This window comes from Xenopus tropicalis, chromosome 2 (assembly GCF_000004195.4).
Source record: "Xenopus tropicalis strain Nigerian chromosome 2, UCB_Xtro_10.0, whole genome shotgun sequence".
NCBI lineage: Eukaryota > Metazoa > Chordata > Amphibia > Anura > Pipidae > Xenopus > Xenopus tropicalis.
Window position 1 is genome coordinate 168,293,785 of NC_030678.2, and position 21,067 is coordinate 168,314,851.

General features: G+C 44.5%; 1 protein-coding gene across 1 annotated transcript in view; it reads right to left on the reverse strand.

Moving 5' to 3' along the window:
- tmem135 (transmembrane protein 135) overlaps positions 1-21,067 on the reverse strand; it is a 219,725-nt gene that overhangs the window by 131,186 nt on the left and 67,472 nt on the right. Inside the window, exon 4 of the mRNA XM_002936544.5 lies at positions 673-706. Within this exon, the coding sequence (XP_002936590.2) occupies positions 673-706 (34 nt within the window). The remainder of the gene's footprint in view (positions 1-672; positions 707-21,067) is intronic.

The window sequence follows — 21,067 nt, forward strand, 5'->3', positions numbered from 1 at the left end:
TAATATTTACAGCTGCTTCCCCGCTGGGCACGGGGATTTACGGCAGCTGGGTGGGGGTCAGGAGTTAAAAAGGGGATGTAAACCCAAAAACAACATTTTGAATTTCTGTTTCTAAGCAAGTTTCCAATGCACATTTGTGTCTTTCCATTTCTGCCCTGACTCCTGAAACAATGTAGCAGAAGCCAGTTATTTTAACAGACCTAGGAAGAAGACAAAGGGCCAAACAGACACTGCCTTTAGCAGCCATTACATTTACAAATAGCTTTAAATCCAAAGTGTTTTTTTGTGAATGAATATTGGAAAGTTGTTTTTTAATTGGAATTATATCCCCTTTACAGGGGTACATTCATTGATTTAATCCAACCATTTTTATACTGCAGGATAATGTCAGATGCAGAGAAACAATGGCAGAGCAATTGCATGCCAGTGACTTCAGTGTCATCTCTATGCCGCTGCACACACAGGACAGAAATCGCTGCCATAAAGCAAGACAGTGCTGCTGTAATCAGAAAAGGAAATAGCCAAATTCCCACAAGTAACAGAAAATACACCTTCCCTAAAACCATACTCCTTAACCAAGTATTACACAAAGCAAATAAATACTATTTACTCAGATCCCTTAATGCTTGGGTTAATGCTACGGTATAAGTTATAGGAAAAATGTCCACTTACCTGGTTGGCCATATAAATTGTCAGCAGCCCTCTCCTGTGAAAACAAATCAAAATCAGTCAATTAAAAATAAGGTATAAAACAGCAGCCTTAGTGGGCACTGCACAAGAGAATAAAAACTGGCTTTGATGGCATTAAAGGGGAAGTTCACCTTTAAATTAACGTATACTATGATGTAAAGAGACAATTCTGAGACAATTTGTATTAGGTTTTCATTTTTTACTTGTAGTTTTTCAGTTATTTAGCTTTTTTGTTCAGCAGCTCTCCAGTTTGGAAATGCAGTGGTTTTCTGGTTGCTAGGGTCTGTTTACCTTAGAAACCAGGAAGTGGTTTGAGCGAGAGACTGAACTATGAATAGGAAGGGGCCCGAATAGTAAAGAATAAAAGATAAAGAATAGCAAAGCAACAATAATAAAATTGTAAGCTCACAGAGCAATAGTTTTTTTTTAGCTGCTGGGGTCAGTGACCCCTCCATTTCAAAGCTGGAAAGATGAAGAGGAAGGCAAATAATTCAAAAATTATAAAAAAAAAAATAAATAAGACCAATTGTAAAGTTGCTAGGAAAAGGAAATGCTATAACACATTAAATGTTAAATTAAATGTGAACCACCCATTTTAACCCTTACCAACCAAGAAAGAGAAAAGGAAAGCCTTTGCTTTACTGCCTATTATTAATATTATTATTATTATTAACATTTATTTCTGAAGGAAGGAGGGTTGCCACCTGGCCGGTATTTCACTGGCCTAGCCATTAACATTTCAGCCTGTACCGGGGCCGGTATTACAAACTTACTGCCAATGAGTTGCCAGTAAATTTGTAATACCTTATCCTCCAATCCCCTCTCCCAGCTCCCTTTCTAGCCCACCTTGAAACTATTTACCCCCATTAGCAACATTACTCTGCCCCTACCATCATGGACCCACCCCTGCCCTTGACGGTAAGAAGAAGCCTAAAGGTGGCAACCCTAGAAAGAAGGTAAGATAAAGGAAAGGTTGTATCAGCCCCTGAGGAACGCCAGGCAGTTCTTGTTACATGTGGGTAACTACACATAGTCCCCCTCTGGTTATTAATAGTGTAGGGCTGTGGGCACTATAGTTCAGCAATAGCCCAGACTTCCCCAGGTTGCTGCCCCTGCTTTCTAGCTGCACGCAGAGATGAGATGCAGATGTTCAGCGTTGGTGTAGTAACAAGATTTTATCTTTATTGCACAGCAAGCCAAACAAGGCACCCGAGGACTTGTAAAAGGGCTTTGTATGTACAGGGAAACAGGGGCATGCGTGGGACCCATAAGTACTTAGAAAAATATATTTATACAGGAGAACATGGCCTGCAGGGGTGGGATACGGATACAGAGAGGATACGGCTACTAAATAGTAGACAAAGGCTAACTAAATATGCCCTCCGGTTGCTGTACTACTAAAACTTCCAGCCCCTGAATTATGGACCTATAAGCCCTTGGACACCCCCCAAAATTGCCCTCTATTCTGCCCTGTAAAAAAAAATCTCTTTGAAATGAAGTTTTAGTGAACCACCGATCTAAGCAGAGTTGCAATTGGTCCTCATTTTTCTATGTAGGCAACCAAATAGATTATAACAGCAGTGTGCTGCAATAAAAATGATAATTAAGACCTACAATCCAGCAGTGGGAGAACCTTGGCTGCTAGTGGGACAGTGGCCCCATAATGTCACTGAGATCCAACTGCCACTGTCCCTCCATCAGCCAAGGTACTACAGCATTGGGGTTTATTCCTATTCCTTAATATTCAATTGAACTGTAAAGGGCAAGTTCCCCCAAAAGCTATTTTTTTCATTCTTCCTGGAAAGAGAAACGTGGCTGCCAGGCACGGGATTCCTGCAGGATACAGCTGCGGGGCACACAGGGCCATTAAGGAAAACGTGACTATGAAAAAATTTCTATTTCGCTCCAAACACTGGCGGATAAAAATAAACTATGGAGCAAAAAGACTGACTGCGCCATTGTCCTGCCATGTCCTGCTTTGCTGATAGAGAGGACAGATCTTTGGCACAGCAGGTCCTTGGCAATATCCAGGGAAACCAGAGAAGGAGTGACCAGCAAATCATGTTCTTGGCCAAATTCAGCAGCCAATGATATATTATAGTAGGGATTGCCAAACCGTGGGGTTCCGCAGAGATTGGGGCGACCAAATTGAAAAGAATTAGGGTGAGATTTCAGTAGATTTAAATTGCCTCTCCAAGATAGACCTAGCTTAGATATTCCTGGAACTATTATAGATTAATGTCTTATATCTTATATATGCCATTATTATGAGCGAACAGGGGCTCTAAACAATGGAGGGACCTTAAAGGGGTAGTTCACCCTTAACTTTTAATATGTTATAGAATGGCCAATTCTAAGGAACTTTTCAATTGGTCTTCAGTATTCAAAAGCTCTTTGAAAGCTCTTTCCAGCTTTCAAATGGGGGCCACTGACCCCAAGAGCCAAAAAACTATTTCTCTGTGAGGCTACAATTTTACTATTATTGTTATTTTTTTATTACTTATCTTTCTATTCAGCCCCCTCCTATTCACATATCTGTCAATCTCGCAAACCAATCCCTGGTTACTAAAGTAAAATGGACCCTAGCAACCAGATAACTGCTGAAATTCCAAGCTGGAAAGCTGTGAAACAAAAGGTAAAATAATGAAAAAACTGTAAATGTGGCTTCAGTGTTCAACTACAATTTGTACAATATGTAGATTGTAAGCTCTACGGGGCAGGCACTGTGTCACATACCACATGGCACTTCTCTGCATATTGAGGGCCATATTTATTCTAGTGTGCAACATTATTGGTGATGTTGCCCATAGCAACTAATCAAATCTTTGCTTTTGTTTTCTAACTTGTAGGTGACCATTCAAACCTAATTGCTGATTGGTTGCTATAGGCAACATCACCGGTGATGTTGGCTTCCGCATTATAATAAATATGCCCCTTATACTTACTTATTTATCTATTTATTATAACATTTACCTTCCCTGTAGGTAGTTTTCTATACTGTAAAACTGCACAGCACTGTGTATCCTGAGAGCTCATTACTCCTCGCACTGGTAGATAGAGTGCAAGGAATAACTGTTGTATGTATTATGCATTGTATTCACATAGACTTTCCTTTCTCACTACAATACATTGAATGTAGCAGCTACAGGCATAAAAACCATGAAAGCCTCTAATGTTATCAGATCAGTTGCACATTATAAGTGTGTATATTCAGGCCGATACAGTTAGTGGGCCTGGGCTGCTCCTAATGGAACCTGCATGGAGGCCCCCCAGCGTGGTGGCAGGGCTACAAGGGTACAAAGGAGGCGCCGAGGGGTTAATTTATGTCACTGTCTACAGACGTGGAGTAGTATCAGATAGTATTCCTGCCAAATGTTACATTAGCCTACAGCACACAGGATTAGAGTTTGTAGGGGGGAGAAATCTTTCCAACCAAAGTTTCCTCTGTAAATCACCAAAAGCCCATAAATCTCTTCAGCCTGCGCAGATCCAGTACGTAACATTATTGGGCGCTAGGATTGTCACATTTCATTAGGGATAATAATGCCCAGGGTATAGGGGAGGCGGGGTTATAATATAATGGCAGCAAAAGGGGCGGGGTGATAACGTCAAAGGGGTAACGCGGGACAGTTTGGGCATTTGTAGACAGTAGAGGGCTGACCTGTGAGCAGGAATAGGGCAGTGTCGGACAGACCCACCAGGATACCAGGAAAACTCCCGGTGGGCCAGGTCTCAGTGGGCCCTCCTGCCTGACCATTTGGCCTGTTTCATGGCCATTCCCTATTTCTGAATGGGAAGGAAGAGGAGAAATAGATGGAAGAATAGATGTTGGAATATAAATAATAGAGACTAGGAGAATAAAGAGGTTGGGTGGGGAAAGGAGGAAGAATAGTTTGGAGAGCAGGCCTAGGGTCTAAGGTTTTCTGGTGGACCCCTGGGGTCCCAGTCCGACACTGGAATAGGGGGAAAAATAACAGGTGGTTACAAATTTACTGGCAAACACATTGCTGGTACATTTCTAATACTGGCCCCAGCCATTATGCTGCCACATTAGGGCCAAACGAGTGGGCAAGGGGATGTCCGTAGATGCCCGCCTTCCTGCCCCCTCCTCGCCCTGGACCTTGAGCATCATTAAGACATGTAAGATACGGAGCGCCAGAAGGCACAGGCTGCATAAGGGCCCTGTACATAACGCCTCCTCTAAGGCAGGTTGTAAGGAAAGGGCTAAGGGGTTTCTACCTTTTTTTATTCGTAATATGGCCTTAAGGTTGAGGCGGACGTGACGTCACTTGGGGGCGGTGCTATGGCATAAGAGGCAAGAAATGGGCGGACTGGGTGGGAAAAGGTGAATGGGGCTGGAAAATGTGTGGGAAAATGGGCAGACTGGGTGCCCTTGTATCTGAACACTGAACAGAAAGTAGCAGTGCTGAGCAATAAACAGGAGCCTGTCCTACAGTGGGTTCCTTCCCTGCCCAAATACATACAGGCAGGTTAACTGGCTCCTGAAAAAGCTGCCCTTAGTGTGTGTAACTGTGATAGGGACCTTAGATTGTAAGCTCCACTGAGCCAGGAACTGATGGGAATGTGATAGGGACCTTAGATTGTAAGCTCCACTGGGGCAGGGACTGATGGGAATGTGATAGGGACCTTAGATTGTAAGCTCACTGGGGCAGGGGCTGATGGGAATGTGATAGGGACCTTAGATTGTAAGCTCCACTGAGCCAGGAACTGATGGGAATGTGATAGGGACCTTAGATTGTAAGCTCCACTGGGGCAGGGACTGATGGGAATGTGATAGGGACCTTAGATTGTAAGCTCCACTGGGGCAGGGACTGATGGGAATGGGATAGGGACCTTAGATTGTAAGCTCACTGGGGCAGGGACTGATGGGAATGTGATAGGGACCTTAGATTGTAAGCTCACTGGGGCAGGGACTGATGGGAATGGGATAGGGACCTTAGATTGTAAGCTCACTGGGGCAGGGACTGATGGGAATGTGATAGGGGCCTTAGATTGTAAGCTCGACTAAGCCAGGGACTGATGGGAATGTGATAGGGACCTTAGATTGTAAGCTCACTGGGGCAGGGACTGATGGGAATGTGATAGGGACCTTAGATTGTAAGCTCCACTGGGGCAGGGACTGATGGGAATGGGATAGGGACCTTAGATTGTAAGCTCACTGGGGCAGGGGCTGATGGGAATGGGATAGGGACCTTAGATTGTAAGCTCACTGGGGCAGGGACTGATGGGAATGTGATAGGGACCTTAGATTGTAAGCTCACTGGGGCAGGGACTGATGGGAATGGGATAGGGACCTTAGATTGTAAGCTCACTGGGGCAGGGACTGATGGGAATGTGATAGGGACCTTAGATTGTAACCTCCACTGGGGCAGGGACTGATGGGAATGTGATAGGGGCCTTAGATTGTAAGCTCACTGGGGCAGGGACTGATGGGAATGTGATAGGGCCCATAGATTGTAAGCTCACTGGGGCAGGGACTGATGGGAATGGGATAGGGACCTTAGATTGTAAGCTCACTGGGGCAGGGACTGATGGGAATGAGATAGGGACCTTAGATTGTAAGCTCACTGGGGCAGGGACTGATGGGAATGGGATAGGGACCTTAAATTGTAAGCTCACTGGGGCAGGGACTGATGGGAATGAGATAGGGACCTTAGATTGTAAGCTCACTGGGGCAGGGACTGATGGGAATGGGATAGGGACCTTAGATTGTAAGCTCACTGGGGCAGGGACTGATGGGAATGTGATAGGGACCTTAGATTGTAAGCTCACTGGGGCAGGGACTGATGTATAATCTCTGTACAGCTCTGTGGAACATATTGGCGTTATATAAATAGATTATAATAACAATAACTGGTCGGGGGCCTTTTCCCCAGACAATAAATGCTCAGATTATATGAGCCGTGGGGAATCTAGGACTGTTTTGCCTTGAACCAGTTAGAACTGCTGCTCCTATAAAAACAATGTCACTGTGAGAATGTCACGGCGAGTGGTGTTGCTCTAGTGTGACACGGCAGGACAAAACAAACTCTCCTGGCACGAACTGCGTTTAATCTCATGTAACACCACGTCCCAGCAGTGCGGGGGTGATAACTGCAAGTGCACACAGCATCCTGGGATTCGGGGGAAGGCAAACACACTAAAGAATCGTTTTTGCAGAATAAAAAGAGTATAATTCTAAGCAACAATGGTTTTACAGGTATGGGATCCCTTATCCAGAAACCTGTTATCCAGAAAGTTCCGAATTATGGAAAGGCCATCTCCCATAGACTCCATTATAAGCAAATAATTCTATTTTTTTAAAATGATTTCCTTTTTCTCTGTAATAATAAAACAGTACCTGTACTTGATCCCAACTAAGATATAATTACCCCTTATTGGGGGCAGAACAGCCCTATTGGGTTTATTTCATGGTTAAATGATTCCCTTTTCTCTGTAATAATAAAACAGTACCTGTACTTGATCCCAACTAAGATATAATTACCCCTTATTGGGGCAGAACAGCCCTATTGGGTTTATTTAATGGTTAAATGATTCCCTTTTCTCTGTAATAATAAAACAGTACCTGTACTTGATCCCAACTAAGATATAATTACCCCTTATTGGGGGCAGAACAGCCCTATTGGGTTTATTTAATGGTTAAATGATTCCCTTTTCTCTGTAATAATAAAACAGTACCTGTACTTGATCCCAACTAAGATATAATTACCCCTTATTGGGGCATAACAGCTCTATTGGGTTTATTTAATGGTTAAATTATTCCCTTTTCTCTGTAATAATAAAACAGTACCTGTACTTGATCCCAACTAAGATATAATTACCCTTTATTGGGGGCAGAACAGCCCTATTGGGTTTATTTAATGGTTAAATGATTCCCTTTTCTCTGTAATAATAAAACAGTACCTGTACTTGATCCCAACTAAGATATAATTACCCCTTATTGGGGCAGAACAGCCCTATTGGGTTTATTTAATGGTTAAATGATTCCCTTTTCTCTGTAATAATAAAACAGTACCTGTACTTGATCCCAACTAAGATATAATTACCCCTTATTGGGGGCAGAACAGCCCTATTGGGTTTATTTAATGGTTAAATGATTCCCTTTTCTCTGTAATAATAAAACAGATCCCTTATCCGGAAAACCACAGGTCCCTAGCATTCTGGATAACAGGTCCCATACCTGTACAATGAAAACGTAACTGCAACTTGAAACAGAATCTGTTTTGTTGTTTCCGTTCTCTACACTTCTGATTCAGACTCCTGAAACAATGTAGCAGCTGATTAAAGGAAGAGACAGAAACAGAGAACAGAAAGGGATAAACAAAATACAGTGAAATGGGTGGAGTTTGCAGAGAAATGGGAGGAGTTTGGGGTGGATTGTAGGCATTTGTGCATGGCCTGGGGGGGTTGGAGCAATTTGGGCCTATGTAGCCCATGATTTCTGAAGGCACCCCTGTATAAAGGGCTAGCTTATAGCAGGCAATGAGGTAGGAATCTCAGCATTGGGGTTGCACTGTCTGCAATATGTAGCAGTAAGTATCTCCTTTGACTCAAAGATTAATTCCCAGAATTCCTCTGTCTCCCTGTTTTTGTACACTTGGGGTCCAGCTATTTGAGTGCCAGCCCTCTGGGCCAATGACTCACCTTGCCAGAGCGGTTCCCTATAAATAAACCCATAAATTTCATGTGGAAATGTTGGCACCAACTCAGATTTTCTTAATTAAGACAAATTCTCATTATGGCATCTATAAATTCTTAGGATATTAACATGCAAGTGTATGGAACAGTAATGAGCAGTTAGATCATACTGTATATATATATATATATAGTTGTTAAATGAGTAATGTCATAATGTTCCCCCCAAGAAACCACTTAAATTAAACACTTCTCTTTCCACCATAATAAAAGCAAACAGGGTTCTGGGGGGATGGTATGTAAGTTATGTCTGGATTTACTAGGAGGTAATAGTTCTGACCAAACCGAAACTAAACCACCATCCTTATTCTCAGCATTACAAAGAAAAACAAAAAACTATGGCAGCATAGGGATTCCCCTGTACTAAGCACAATTCAGCAGGAACAGCCCCCTAAGTTTGCTCATAGCCTGTACAGAGAGATACCATAAAACTATGGCAGCATAGGGATTCCCCTGTACTAAGCACAATTCAGCAGGAACAGCCCCCTAAGTTTGCTCATAGCCTACAGAGAGATACCATAAAACTATGGCAGCATAGGGATTCCCCTCTACTAAGCACAATTCAGCAGGAACAGCCCCCTAAGTTTGTTCATAGCCTGTACAGAGAGATACCATAAAACTATGGCACATAGGGATTCCCCTGTACTAAGCACAATTCAGCAGGAACAGTCCCCTAAGTTTGCTCATAGCCTGTACAGAGAGATACCATAAAACTATGGCAGCATAGGGATTCCCCTGTACTAAGCACAATTCAGCAGGAACAGCCCCCTAAGTTTGCTCATAGCCTACAGAGAGATACCATAAAACTATGGCAGCATAGGGATTCCCCTCTACTAAGCACAATTCAGCAGGAACAGCCCCCTAAGTTTGTTCATAGCCTGTACAGAGAGATACCATAAAACTATGGCACATAGGGATTCCCCTGTACTAAACACAATTCAGCAGGAACGGCCCCTTAAGTTTGCTCATAGACTGTACAGAGAGATACCATAAAACTATGGCACATAGGGATTCCCCTGTACTAAGCACAATTCAGCAGGAACAGCCCCCTAAGTTTGCTCATAGCCTGAACAGAGAGATACCATAAAACTATGGCAGCATAAGTAAGTGTATTATTGTACTAGTCACAGATTAACAGCAAAGAGGGTTGTCTCCTTTTTTGTAAACATGTTCTAGAGTATCTGACTTCCTTTCTCAGAAAAATCCTTCATTCCCGGGGCCAGAGTCTGCACAGCTCTCTCCTCTCTCCTGCTGCCCCCTCCCGTAAGAATGCTAAGAACTCCCTCCCCCTCCATAAGGAAAAAGTGATCTGAGCTACAAACGGCTAGAGCTGCAGGCAGGAAGCTACTTAAAATGGCAGCTGCAGTCTTTAAAAAACAGAGGGAGCTTCTAGGGCTCTTTACTTAGGTATGGTAATGCTTTCTGCAGAATAAATACAGTGTTCTAGGTGGCACTAAATCTATTGGTAGTAAAATGCCAAAATGACTTTCCTTCTGCTTAGCACATACCCCAGATGAGACATGGCCACCATTATTATCTTTTATGCATGTTTTGTGTATTTCATCATCTTACCTAATAAAGGGTGTATTTTTATACTTTAACCACCAGATTTGGGTAGTTTCTCCTTTTTCTAACGGTCTTTTCTTTGTACTAACTGCACTGGGGAGCTCTTGTGGGTTTAAATAAGTAGCACCTCATAACCAGCCTTGGATTTTTTTTTTTTTTTTTTAGAACTTGCCAGTAAAACAAATTTACTTGCAATGTACTTGCTGGTAAACTTGTAATAACTTTTTGTTGTGACCCTGGCCCACCCACTTAAGCCCTGACCGTGCCCATACACCTTCAGATGTTGCCAAGCAAGCGGATCTTCTCCCGATATCCCCACCTACGGGTGGGCGATATCGGGGGAATTTAGGCTAATTCGATCGTTTGGCCCTGGGGTCAAACGATCGAATTATAATGACGGGTATAGGCAAAGTCAGTCCGGGCACCGCATCAACGAGCCGATACGGTCCCCGATCTGACTAGATTTTCTAACCTGCCCGATCGAGATCTACTCGATTTCAGGCCAGATATCGGTCGGGCAGGCCCGTTGGCAGTGCCCATACACGGGCTGATTAGCTGCCGAATCGGTCTAAGGGACCCATATCAGCAGCTAGAATCGGCCCGTGTATGGGAACCTATCAGAAGAATATGTCTGAAAACGGGGGGGCTTTATGGGCTGTCAGACCGAGGACTGCATTGGCTTGTTGATCCGACGGGAACCAAAAGGAACCAAAATAAAACCTGCCAGATTGAGATCTGGGCAATTTCAGGCTAGATATTGGCCGGGTAGGTCTGTCGGTGGTGCCCATACACGGGCAGATAAGCTACCAAATCGGTCTGAAGTACCCGAATCTGCCCTTGTCAGGTCATTACACCACTGCTCGGTCTCCTCATCATGACCTTTACAGTACCACTTGCCCCCTTGGTCACCACTTGCCTGCCCACCACAGCCCGGCTGGTAAGAACATTTTCCCAAGGTGACATCCCTAGTGCTACTTGGCTCCAGGATAAAAGCTCAGAATGCCACAAACCACTCCAACTAGATTCTCCAAGGCCCCCATCTTGATCCTCAGCACCACAACCTTTTGGTTCCACCATTCAGAATTTCTGCAACAAGACAAGGAACAGTCTGGAACTGTGATTGGCCCCAAAGTCTGTGCTCTAAGAGCTCCATAACCATCTGTTTCCAATAACTCCAAGAACCTATCTCCCAACTGTACTCATTAAGCAATAAACTGGCTAACATCTGGGGCCTACACCCTGTATAATGCATTTCATTTTATTTATGGGCCAGCGCACATATTGGACATGTATTTAATGTGAATTGAGGAAGGATTTCTAATAAAAATGCATTTGGAGGCAAACTGGAGTGCAAACGTACTACACATGGACACAGAGGAGCTCCATATTGGCCGTAACACATCCTGCCATAGAAAGTTTAAATAAACAGGACACAAACGCCATAAGAATAGGATGAATCACCTTGTTATTATTATGTGCATCGGAGGTCATGGGGGAACTGAACAAAGAATCCTCAAATTTCCTCATACGGCTTCCTAGGCCACTATATAATGCGCTTATATTGTTCTCCCTGCTGCAAAACATCCGCCGGGGAGGAGTAAGTACCGGACTTGCGCTCTGTATATGTGCAGTAACCGCTCCAACCAACCTTATCATGGAAAGTGACCTTTCATTTCATTTATAGCACTACCCAAATTATTTCCTCAGAAGTTACGCTGGTGTGAAAGTGGCCACATGTTTTTATGTGTTTCACCTGTTATTGAGGGAGATAAGGTAAGTGTGTAACCTACTGGATAAAAGTAGCAAAATAAAGACTGCAGAAACTGAATAAAGAGCAGATAAGGCTGTAGTGTCCAGGCTCCCAGTCTTACCTTACTGTTATCCCCCTTCCCAGAGGCTATTATCCCCCCACTGCTACTATAGGCACCATCTCTCCCTACTATACCTGCTATCCCACAGCCCCAGTCCCTTCCCAGAGGCTATTATCCCCCCACTGCTACTATAGGCACCATCTCTCCCTACTATACCTGCTATCCCACAGCCCCAGTCCCTTCCCAGAGGCTATTATCCCCCCACTGCTACTATAGGCACCATCTCTCCCTACTATACCTGCTATCCCACAGCCCCAGTCCCTTCCCAGAGGCTATTATCCCCCACTGCTACTATAGGCACCATCTCTCCCTACTATACCTGCTATCCCACAGCCCCAGTCCCTTCCCAGAGGCTATTATCCCCCCACTGCAACTATAGGCACCATCTCTCCCTACTATACCCGCTATCCCACAGCCCCAGTCCCTTCCCAGAGGCTATTATCCCACTGCTACTATAGGCACCATCTCTCCCTACTATACCTGCTATCCCACAGCCCCAGTCCGTTCCCAGAGGCTATTATCTTCCCACTGCTACTATAGGCACCATCTCTCCCTACTATACCTGCTATCCCACAGCCCCAGTCCCTTCCCAGAGGCTATTATCCCCCCCACTGCTACTATAGGCACCATCTCTCCCTACTATACCTGCTATCCCACAGCCCCAGTCCCTTCCCAGAGGCTATTATCTTCCCACTGCTACTATAGGCACCATCTCTCCCTACTATACCTGCTATCCCACAGCCCCAGTCCCTTCCCAGAGGCTATTATCCCCCCCACTGCTACTATAGGCACCATCTCTCCCTACTATACCTGCTATCCCACAGCCCCAGTCCCTTCCCAGAGGCTATTATCCCCCCACTGCTACTATAGGCACCATCTCTCCCTACTATACCTGCTATCCCACAGCCCCAGTCCCTTCCCAGAGGCTATTATCCCCCCACTGCTACTATAGGCACCATCTCTCCCTACTAAACCTGCTATCCCACAGCCCCAGTCCCTTCCCAGAGGCTATTATCCCCCCCACTGCTACTATAGGCACCATCTCTCCCTACTATACCTGCTATCCCACAGCCCCAGTCCCTTCCCAGAGGCTATTATCCCCCCACTGCTACTATAGGCACCATCTCTCCCTACTATACCTGCTATCCCACAGCCCCAGTCCCTTCCCAGAGGCTATTATCCCCCCCACTGCTACTATAGGCACCATCTCTCCCTACTATACCTGCTATCCCACAGCCCCCAGTCCCTTCCCAGAGGCTATTATCCCCCCCACTGCTACTATAGGCACCATCTCTCCCTACTATACCTGCTATCCCACAGCCCCAGTCCCTTCCCAGAGGCTATTATCCCCCCCACTGCTACTATAGGCACCATCTCTCCCTACTATACCTGCTATCCCACAGCCCCAGTCCCTTCCCAGAGGCTATTATCCCCCCCACTGCTACTATAGGCACCATCTCTCCCTACTATACCTGCTATCCCACAGCCCCAGTCCCTTCCCAGAGGCTATTATCCCCCCCACTGCTACTATAGGCACCATCTCTCCCTACTATACCTGCTATCCCACAGCCCCAGTCCCTTCCCAGAGGCTATTATCCCCCCACTGCTACTATAGGCACCATCTCTCCCTACTATTCCTGCCCTTCCCAGAGGTTACTATCCCCAGCTATTATGCCGTTGGCAGCATGACTGCACATACAAAGTAACCATGCAGCATTTGCATTACATACAGTATGTGGACACAATTAATAAAAGTACAGGACCTTTTTGTGGTCTCCGTCTACTGAGCCATGTTCAGTACCCCCCCCCCCTTAGTAATAAACAGTGAAGGAATGTCCAGCTGAGACAATGTATATATGTTGTGAGAAATAACAGGGCAACACAAACAAGCCCAGCAGTCTCTGGCTGTCTAATCCATGTCTGTGTATACTCGGTCCCTCTGTGTTATTATGAAAGCTAATCTGCTCCTGTCGCTTTGAGCTGAACTTTCCACCGCTGCTTCACAGCTGGAAACCAACTGTCAGAAGGAAATTGGAGGGTGGGAAAGATTAAGGAAGATTTAAACATCAGCGCGAAGAACTTTGTTATTTCAGAGGCACAATGGCTGATACACATCTTGCGTTGCCGGGAGTTTCTTTTGCATTGTGTTTGGTGTGATTTGGGAGGAAGGACACGGTTAGTGAAATCTGAGTTTATTTATTGATACATGAGCTTATTTGCCTTCAATTGTGGGAAAAATAGTTCCTGTGTTGTTTAATCCTAGTTTTGATCTGGGCCAGGCACAGCCGCCTATAGTTGTGCTATAACCTGATATAAGGTCAAGTGATAAATGGACGCAAAGCTGAGCTCGTACTGACCCTATTCATAAACGTATTTGTATCTGTATACTCTGGGAATTACGCTGGAGTGCAAGCACTGGTGCAACGGAACCTTGGAACTATTCTAGATTGTAATTGAAGGTAATTACAGGATTCCTGCAACAGTTGCAACAGTAGCCGCAACTAGATTGTGCCAAGGTAATCAGGCACTACTGCAGGCTGCAAGCAATGCCATTTGAACATAAATGCAGGGAGAATGTACTGCAATGCAATAGCTCCTAGGGAGGGAAGTATTTAGGGCCAGAGCCACCCTATATAGGAACTCAACGGCCAACCCTCTAAAGCTGGCCACACACGCGGCGAGTTTTAACTGATGGTCGCACGAAAGATCGTTCCCACCCTCCACTAACCTTCAGGGCTGAATCGTCAGATATGGAGGTAGAAACAATAGGATTTCTACCTCCTTCTGCCGATTCAGCCCTGAATGTAGATTTTGATCAGGTGCCTTCTATGGCGCCCGATCAAAATCTTTTAACCCGCCCGATCAGCGAGTCGACAGATAACTGCAGCCTCCTGCGATATCGGTCACCTCGCCGAGTTGCCATACACGCACCGAATATTATATGAAATGAGGTTTTGTATGATATTATCGGTGCGTGTATGGCCAGCTTAAGGCTGCTGGGCACAGGCCCTGGGGTGTCTATGTACAAGTATGGCCCTACTCCAAGGTACAAAATGGCAGCTCCTTCCTATACACCTAAAGACATATAAAAAAGGAATGTTCTATAAAAAGAATAAGTTTAGAAACTAGGCAATATGGTAGTAATGTGTGGGCCAGTCTGAAACCAGCAGGTTTACACACAGTTGGGCAGGTTAAGGCTGGCATGAACTTAACTATGTACCCACCCATCCCGCGACCTTACTAAGCCAAGCATGCGCCTTCACACACTGGTATTTATAGATTTGTGCCTGTGTGCCCCTCCCCTTTTGTGAGGTCAGAGAGGGGAGGGGTAGGCACAGGTCTATAAATACTGAGGCTCAGTGGATTAGGGTTGGGTGCAGGTTAACTTTATCTCGGGCCGCCCATCACTACCACATGGGGCTGATTCTTGGACTGCGTTTATCCCCTATACTTGGATCACCTAACCCCGTGACTGCGACTGGAACAATTGTGTTTGCCTGGACGCACTCACATGGAGTGAATTTGGGGTCTGAAACATGGGAGTATGCATCTCAGCGCTGAAATACAGTCCCTGTGCCTATATCCAGGCCAACACAGTGGCACCGGGTGCAGTCACATGGTTAGGCTGATTCAAGCATAGGAACTGATTCTGAGATCGGATTTTTCCGCAGGCCTAAAATCAGCCCAGCATGGCATTAGCCTTATACCGTACTACAGGCATGGGATCCCTTATCCTGGAACCCGTTATCCAGAAAGCTCAGAATTACGGAAAGCCCAGCTTTCATAGCTCCATTTTAATCAAATAATTCCGAATTTTAAAACTGATTTCCAAGTACAGTACCTGTACTTCATCCCAACTAAGATATAATTACCCCTTATTGGGGGCAGAACAGCCCTATTGGTTTTATTTAATGGTTAAATGATTCCCTTTTCTCTGTAATAATAAAACAGTACCTGTACTTGATCCCAACTAAGATATAATTACCCCTTATTGGGGCAGAACAGCCCTATTGGGTTTATTTAATGGTTAAATGATTCCCTTTTCTCTGTAATAATAAAACAGTACCTGTACTTGATCCCAACTAAGATATAATTACCCCTTATTGGGGGCAGAACAGCCCTATTGGGTTTATTTAATGGTTAAATGATTCCCTTTTCTCTGTAATAATAAAACAGTACCTGTACTTGATCCCAACTAAGATATAATTACCCCTTATTGGGGGCAGAACAGCCCTATTGGGTTTATTTAATGGTTAAATGATTCCCTTTTCTCTGTAATAATAAAACAGTACCTGTACTTGATCCCAACTAAGATATAATTACCCCTTATTGGATGCAAAACAATCCTATTGGGTTTAATTAATGTTTTATTGATTTTTATTAGACTTAAGGTATGGAGATCCAAATTACGGAAATAACCCTTATCCAGAATACCCTTGGTCCCCAGCATTCTGGATAACAGGTCCTATACCTGTATTGCAAAGGAGGCATATAAAACATAAGCAATAAATAATATGTCTAATTTTTTTGCTGAATGTTTTTTTTATGGTTGTTTTTCATTTTTTTTGTGTTTATTATTGTTAACAGCTCCGGCTTCCGCAGTAAATCCCACTAGAATTGCTCCCACTTCCTTTGCTGTAAATAAAGTCATGGTTTAAAAATATCGTCTAATGCCCCAGCGTACAGCTTTATAACAGTAAATGGGAATCTGCACGGGTCTCTGGGAAACACGTAGCAGCATTGGTATAAAAGCAAGATTTATCTGCAACTTGCTAAGAGCGCTGGGAGTTGCAGTTCACTCTACAGCTAAAGGCTATCATCAATAGATAGATAGATAGATAGATAATAGATAGATAGATAGATAGATAGATAATAGATAGATAGATGATAGGGAGATTGATAGATAGATAGAGATACAATAATAATTAGATAATAGATAGATAGATAGATAGATAGATAGATGATAGATAGATAGATAGATAGATGATAGATAGATAGATGATAGATAGATAGATGATAGGGTGATCGATAGAGACACAATAATAACTAGATAATAGATAGATAGATAGATAGATAGATAGATAGATAGATAGACAGACAGATGATAGATAGATAGACAGACAGATGATAGACAGATGATAGATAGATGATAGATAGATGATAGATCAAAATGTTGGAATATTTTCAATAAAAACATTTTTTCTTTTGCATCAAGCCCCTGTGTGTGCAGCACTCTATCTATTATATTTTAATAATGTTTTTGACCTGCAACCAATGGCATTTGGACTTGTATAGGGTGTTCTCCTCTCTGTGTACTAGATAGATAGATAGATAGATAGATAGATAGATAGATAGATAGATAGATAGATAGATAAATAGATAGATAGATAGATAGATAGATAGATGATAGATAGATAGATAGATTCCAGTTATACCCCCTTGTTCAGCAAGAGTAAAATGATTAGGGCTTGTCCTGAACACACGTTTAGCCTATTTAAATCAAGAGATAGATAGATAGAGATAGATAGATAGATGATAGATAGATAGATAGATAGATATAGATAGATAGATAGATAGATAAATAGATAGATAGATAGATATAGATAGATAGATAGATTCCAGTTATACCCCCTTGTTCAGCAAGAGTAAAATGATTAGGGCTTGTCCTGAACATGCGTTTAGCCTATTTAAATCAAGATAAAAGTTTTATAAATCACTCCATTGTATAATGAACTCCTCCTGCTCTATAAGCATGACACAGGCTGCAGCTGGAGGAATTTGTTTATACAGTGCTCATTTTCTCTACAATCTCTTCTGATTACTGGGGAAGAGAAGTGGCTAAATAAGTGTAAAAACAAGGCAATGGCACAATGGGCAATTAGTACTTTATAAACGCTACATGTTGGATGTGGATGTAAAGACATAGATCAAGCCTGTGTTTATGAGAACATAAAGTTAAACCTTTGCATGACAGCGCAGTCGCTGGGGTCAGCGCCCTTCCCTGGATGGAGTGCATTGCACATACTGACCCCCACTTTTCTCTTTGTGTAGAGCCTTCTGGTAGGAAACGCTAAGTATAATCTTAGTTGGACAGTAGATAGTAAATCAGTAGAAAACCAGAACCCGGCCAAAGGTCCAGGCACAGAAGAAGGAAGGGCGCAAGGGTTAGTAGCAATTAGTTAAGGTCCGGAATAGGCAAAAAGTCAGCAACACAAATCAAATTGAATACAGAGTCCCTTAGTCATGTACTGAAAAGCAGTAAACAGCTTGGCAAATGTATGTATGTATGTACCATATGTATGTATGTATGTATGTATGTATATCTTTATTTATAAAGTGCTACTTATGTACCCAGTGCTGTAATGTAGAATACATTAATACAAACAGGGGGTTAAAGATAATAATAGATAAGTACAAAGTATAACAATAAATACAAATAAATACAAGATACAGTTGCAATAAGATAAGAGTCAAAGACACAAGAGGATGGAGATCCCTGCCCCGTAGAGCTTACAATCTATATGGGAGGGTAACTTACAGACACAAACAGGCAAATATAAGTGCTGTAGGTCACAGTGGGTGACACTACAATATAAGTGCCATATAGTAAATACCCCTAGTAATCCAATAACTGGCACAGATAGGGTCAAATGTTCATACCAGTCCCCTCTGACCCGCCTTCAGGGCCATTACGGCTCATATGATGAATAAAATCGTAGACCAAAAGACATAAGTAAATACATAGTGCAGCTGTTTGAGCACAATGAGCCGAGTCTAGTGTTTTTATTATAGAGGCATTAAACAAAGCCAAAAAGAGTGGATGCAAAGTCATAGTTATGATTGGTTTTAACTCTCGGAGGTACTCTGCGCAGAATGAATGCATCCTCCTGAGGAAGGGCCGTGATTTTACTAAGAGCTTTCAACCAAGGTTTAATTAAGGAGGGAAACCTATCCATGAAACATGCTAAGCATTTCCCTTTGAGGATGTGAGTTATAAGCAAATAAAAATAACTCATCCGCTGCGTTCGCTCACCCCACTCTCCCCACTCTCCCAACGTGCGCAGACATGTGGCGGTGGCGGCTCGGGGAGCCGGAATCTCCGGACATGTGTAAGTTAACCACAAGGGCTCAGCTGTAGCCGTTGCTGGGCTTGAATTTCCTGTTCTGCGTTGATGCTTTGGAAGGGATTCAGCTTCACTTCATTTTCGGAATACGCAGCAAATCTCCCGATGGTTCACGTGCGACTGTAAACTTTACATTTCCCAGCTCACAATCATTACCGGAACTGCACAATTATGCACAGGAGAATCCTTATTTCCTGAGCGACGGCTATAGCCTCAGGCTGATACAGGCTTAGGAGCCAAACACTGTCATTATTCCCTACTGAGTCCCAGCCCTCCGGTCTATTTACTACAGCATACCAGTCCATCCCAAAGCCCAGGTATAGTAGGGAGAGATGGTGCCTATAGTAGCAGTGGGGGGATAATAGCCCCTGGGAAGGGACTGGGGCTGTGGGATAGCAGGTATAGTAGGGAGAGATGGTGCCTATAGTAGCAGTGGGGGGATAATAGCCTCTGGGAAGGGACTGGGGCTGTGGGATAGCAGGTATAGTAGGGAGAGATGGTGCCTATAGTAGCAGTGGGGGGATAATAGCCTCTGGGAAGGGACTGGGGCTGTGGGATAGCAGGTATAGTAGGGAGAGATGGTGCCTATAGTAGCAGTGGGATAATAGCCTCTGGGAAGGGACTGGGGCTGTCGGATAGCAGGTATAGTAGGGAGAGATGGTGCCTATATTAGCAGTGGGGGGATAATAGCCTCTGGGAAGGGACTGGGGCTGTGGGATAGCAGGTATAGTAGGGAGAGATGGTGCCTATAGTAACAGTGGGGGGATAATAGCCTCTGGGAAGGGACTGGGGCTGTGGGATAGCAGGTATAGTAGGGAGAGATGGTGCCTATAGTAGCAGTGCGGGATAATAGCCTCTGGGAAGGGACTGGGGCTGTGGGATAGGCAGGTATAGTAGGGAGAGATGGTGCCTATAGTAGCAGTGGGGAGATAATAGCCTCTGGGAAGGGACTGGCGCTGTGGGATAGCAGGTATAGTAGGGAGAGATGGTGCCTATAGTAGCAGTGCGGGATAATAGCCTCTGGAAGGGACTGGGGCTGTGGGATAGCAGGTATAGTAGGGAGAGATGGTGCCTATAGTAGCAGTGGGGGGATAATAGCCTCTGGGAAGGGACTGGGGCTGTGGATAGCAGGTATAGTAGGGAGAGATGGTGCCTATAGTAGCAGTGGGGGGATAATAGCCTCTGGGAAGGGACTGGGGCTGTGGGATAGCAGGTATAGTAGGGAGAGATGGTGCCTATAGTAGCAGTGGGGGGATAATAGCCTCTTGGGAAGGGACTGGGGCTGTGGGGATAGCAGTATAGTAGGGAGAGATGGTGCCTATAGTAGCAGTGGGGGGATAATAGCCTCTGGGAAGGGACTGGGGCTGTGGGATAGCAGGTATAGTAGGGAGAGATGGTGCCTATAGTAGCAGTGGGGGATAATAGCCTCTGGGAAGGGACTGGGGGCTGTGGGATAGCAGGTATAGTAGGGAGAGATGGTGCCTATAGTAGCAGTGGGGGGATAATTAGCCTCTGGGAAGGGACTGGGGCTGTGGGATAGCAGGTATAGTAGGGAGAGATGGTGCCTATAGTAGCAGTGGGGGATAATAGCCTCTGGGAAGGGACTGGGCTTGTGGGATAGCAGGTATAGTAGGGAGAGATGGTGCCTATAGTAGCAGTGGGGGGATAATAGCCTCTGGGAAGGGACTGGGGCTGTGGGATAGCAGGTATAGTAGGGAGAGATGGTGCCTATAGTAGCAGTGAGGGATAATAGCCTCTGGGAAGGGACTGGGGCTGTGGGATAGCAGGTATAGTAGGGAGAGATGGTGCCTATAGTAGCAGTGGGGGGATAATAGCCTCTGCGGAAGGACTGGGGCTGTGGGATAGCAGGTATAGTAGGGAGAGATGGTGCCTATAGTAGCAGGTGGGGGGATAATAGCCTCTGGGAAGGGACTGGGGCTGTGGGATAGCAGGTATAGTAGGGAGAGATGGTGCCTATAGTAGCAGTGGGATAATAGCCTCTGGAAGGACTGGGGCTGTCGGATAGCAGGTATAGTAGGAAGAGATGGTGCCTATATTAGCAGTGGGGGGATAATAGCCTCTGGGAAGGGACTGGGGCTG